Source organism: Cyprinodon variegatus, unplaced genomic scaffold (assembly GCF_000732505.1).
Source record: "Cyprinodon variegatus isolate N-32 unplaced genomic scaffold, C_variegatus-1.0 Scaffold525, whole genome shotgun sequence".
NCBI classification, from domain to species: Eukaryota; Metazoa; Chordata; class Actinopteri; order Cyprinodontiformes; family Cyprinodontidae; genus Cyprinodon; species Cyprinodon variegatus.
This window is the reverse complement of record NW_015150978.1, coordinates 450,280-453,695: the sequence shown is the minus strand read 5'-3', so window position 1 is coordinate 453,695 and position 3,416 is coordinate 450,280. Positions and strand designations below refer to the sequence as shown.

At 42.5% G+C, this 3,416-nt stretch overlaps 1 protein-coding gene across 1 annotated transcript in view; it reads left to right on the top strand.

Annotated features, from left to right (window-relative positions):
• Window positions 1–3,416, top strand: part of LOC107095128 (microtubule-associated serine/threonine-protein kinase 3-like) — a 49,384-nt gene that overhangs the window by 21,590 nt on the left and 24,378 nt on the right. The window contains exons 5-7 of the mRNA XM_015391104.1: window positions 2,120–2,195; window positions 2,328–2,537; window positions 2,905–3,006. Of these exons, the coding sequence (XP_015246590.1) occupies window positions 2,120–2,195; window positions 2,328–2,537; window positions 2,905–3,006 (388 nt within the window). The remainder of the gene's footprint in view (window positions 1–2,119; window positions 2,196–2,327; window positions 2,538–2,904; window positions 3,007–3,416) is intronic.

Here is a 3,416-nt window from a genome sequence, read left to right as displayed (position 1 = left end):
GTGGTTTATGCTAAAATAAACCTTTGGGTTAAGTTGTCGCAAGCAGGTTTTTCTTGTGTTTCTGGTCTTAAATTTTTATTTCAAGTGGCATTAAAGAGTCTTAAAAAGTCTTGAATTTAACTTGCCTTATGCTGTAGGAACCCTGCAAGAAAAGCTATAGATAATCAACATCTAGACTCCAGAGACTCAGCACTGCACATAATGAATTAACTGTAAATCATTGTTGCTTTCTGCCAACGTTCCTTCCTCTATTGTTCTTCCTCTCTCTCTTTGTCTTCCTGATAACTGAAACGTGGCCCTTTTTTAAAGCGAAACTTGGTGAAATTATGGTTTTGTGCGTCTCTGGAAAAAAGCTTGTGTTCTATTTGAGGATTCTATAAAATGATTGGACAATCCCTCTGAGCAGAAGGAGCAGTTGGAAGCTATGAGTTTGCCAGAGACGTTTTATGAAGAGAAGCCCAGAGTGCTGGCTGCATCTGGATGGCTTATTTTTTTCCCCCTGTGACACATCCTTCCCTTTGCCACACGCACGCAGCACATGCTGAAAATTCACGCCCGTTGCTGCGGTTAGATCCACACAAGAGATCCACAACTCTTGGTACAAACAATGAAAGTTCTCTACTCTAAAATGCCCTCTAAACATGGCTCCATTCCCTGAGGTTACCGTTCAGTGTCAGCCCTGGATGAAGCCACGCCCTTTTAGCAACTGGTGTTGCACAGAAATAGCCAGAAAAATGCCACACTCATGTGGAGTGTGGCATGCTTTAATAAGCATGTTCCTTCAGTACATCTGATATGTTTAACAGAAAAAAATGAATATTTAAATAAAATAATTTGATTTGATGACGCATCTCCCTAAAGGCTGATTTATACTTCCAAACCAGGTCGTCTGCGTAGGTGTTGCAGGGAACGCAGAAACGTCCCCGCCCCCTCCTCAGATACCCTGCTGCTCCTCTCCAAAATTGTAGGTGACCGCAGAGAGGAGGCCTCTGATTGGTCAATCTACCGCTCTACACTATCTGTATCTCCTGTTTGGTGCCTTACCAACTTGTTTTGTTTGTATGAACGCCATTGTGGAGAACGACTCGTGAATTTGGATCAGCTAGAAGAGCGAGATGCGCGAGAACGCTGGGAGCCTTTCTCCACTCGGATCCCCGCTCTTTTTTACCCTCATGTCCCTCTAATGTCGGACAAACTTGTCCCCACCGCCTCGGCCGTATCTCGACCCACAGCTAGTTCGTGATTGTCCCTCTTGTTTTGAGACGTGGAATAACATAGCGCAGACTAGGGGTGGGTATTGGCAAAGAAGTCGTGATTCGATTCGTATCATGAAACTGTCATTATGGCAACATAATGACATAAATGGATTTAGCTATGAGGCATAAGGATCAGATCAGGGTATTGACCTTCTGCCTGCAGCTAACTCTGGTATGTGTGTATTGAGCGGGGGGGAGTCAGAGACGGAGAGGAAGAAGTACATACCACGAACTTTGTTGTTTTAGCTGTGTGTAATGGAGCTAAATCTCCAAGCATAAATGTTTAGTCCAATGTTGACTTCAGATCTTAGCTTCCAGATCCTCCTCACTCTTATTTGTTCAATCAACACTTTGAAAACAGCCGGCATGTTAATGTTGCACCAGCTATGGTGATCACAGCCGCCTCAAAACAAAATATGAAAATGAATTCATCTGATCAAATGTTTCTGCAGAGAAAGCTTCAAATATTTATTCCTAATTACAGCTGAAGCTTCTTGGTTTCTGCAGCCACCATGGTTTAATGATGACTTTACTACCATGTTTGAGCGTTTAGGTACAATTTTGATCCTGTGGATCAGAGAAATTCAAACAGCTTCTTTTCAAATCGGAGTTTAATGACTCAAATGGATAATCTGATAAACAGCCAGTGAATAAAACTTAAACTGACTCCTACAGCAGGCAGTCGTACTTCAGTGGCCTGATTTTTTTTTTTAGGCAAATGTTAAATTTCTTTGTCTGTACGTCTGATCAGGTTTTTCTTTTTTTTGTTATGCTCTGCAGATTTTGAATTTTCATAGATTCATCCATTAAACGTTTGCTCTTTGTCTGTTTCCATTGCTGCCCTTCGACTGGTTCTTGTCTAGCCCTGGGCGGACCTGCGGAACGTTCGACAATGAGGTTGTCATGATGAATCACGTCTACAAAGAGCGCTTCCCCAAGGTGAAAATCACTGTTTTACCTCAAACTGGTGGCTTTCTGTTGGAATGAATGCATTAAACCATCTGGATATATATTTTTTTATATAAGTCAATATCTTTTAAGTTAATCAAACTGATTGTTGTGGTTTCCCAGGCAACTGCTCAGATGGAGGGTCAGCTGGTCCACATCATTTCAGAGTATTCTCCAGATACGTCTCTCCCCCTGGCCGACGGCGTGCTGGGATTCATTCAGCACCAGCTGGTGGAGCTGGCCAGGGACTGCCTGGACAAGTCCCAGGACGGCCTGGTCACCTCCAGGTACTTCGTGGAGCTGCAGGAAAAGCTGGAGAAACTGCTCCATGAGGTGAGTCTTCCTCACGCATCCGAAAAAAGTCAAGATTTCCTTTGATAAGTAAAATCTGTCAACAGAAGGAGTTTTTACCCCTTAATATGGGTTGTTTGCAGTGTTTTTTGACAGCCATCTTAGATTTATTTGTAGTCTTAGTCCTCAGGACGAAAACTATTAGTCGAATTTTAGTCGTAACGATATGTGATGGTTTTAGTCGACTAAAACTTAAAAAGGATTTAGTCAGTTTTATGTTGCAAAAAAAGTGAACCTTTACAATTTCAAATACCAACCAGATTTTTTACCACACTGACAGCTCTAACCTGGTATTGTTTGTTCTGTCCCACTAATAATAACGATAATAATCGCTGTCTGGTCCCTTCAGGCTTATGAGCGTTCAGAGAGCGAGGAGGTGACCATCATCACTAAGTTGGTGAAGAAGATCCTCATCATCATCTCCAGGCCTGCCAGACTGCTGGAGTGTTTGGTAAGAGCTGCTAGTAGAGGGAGCCAGCTGAATGTTGGTCCAGCAATCCTAAAGCCCCAAAGATCGAACTAGTTGCCTCTTCGGTCTGCTGAACGGTGAGTCATCTCTTAAAGGAAAAGTCCGGTCAGCAAGGAATAATCAAAGGATCATTATTTATACCTAAAACTAATAGGTTTGCAGTGATTTAATTAATTTAAAGTAACTCAGGAATAAGAATACTTTTTTTCGTTGCAGTCACTGAGTCTTAGAGCGGCCATTTCTGCCCAAATATAGTAACGCCTAACCTGACTCCGCCAGATGGATTTGCTCCGCATATCCATCTAGAAACCTTCCGTTGAAGTAATTTTGGGAAGGGGCGAAAATACTGGTTAGCTGATTGGCCTATGTTGGTGATAGACGGGCCAAATAAA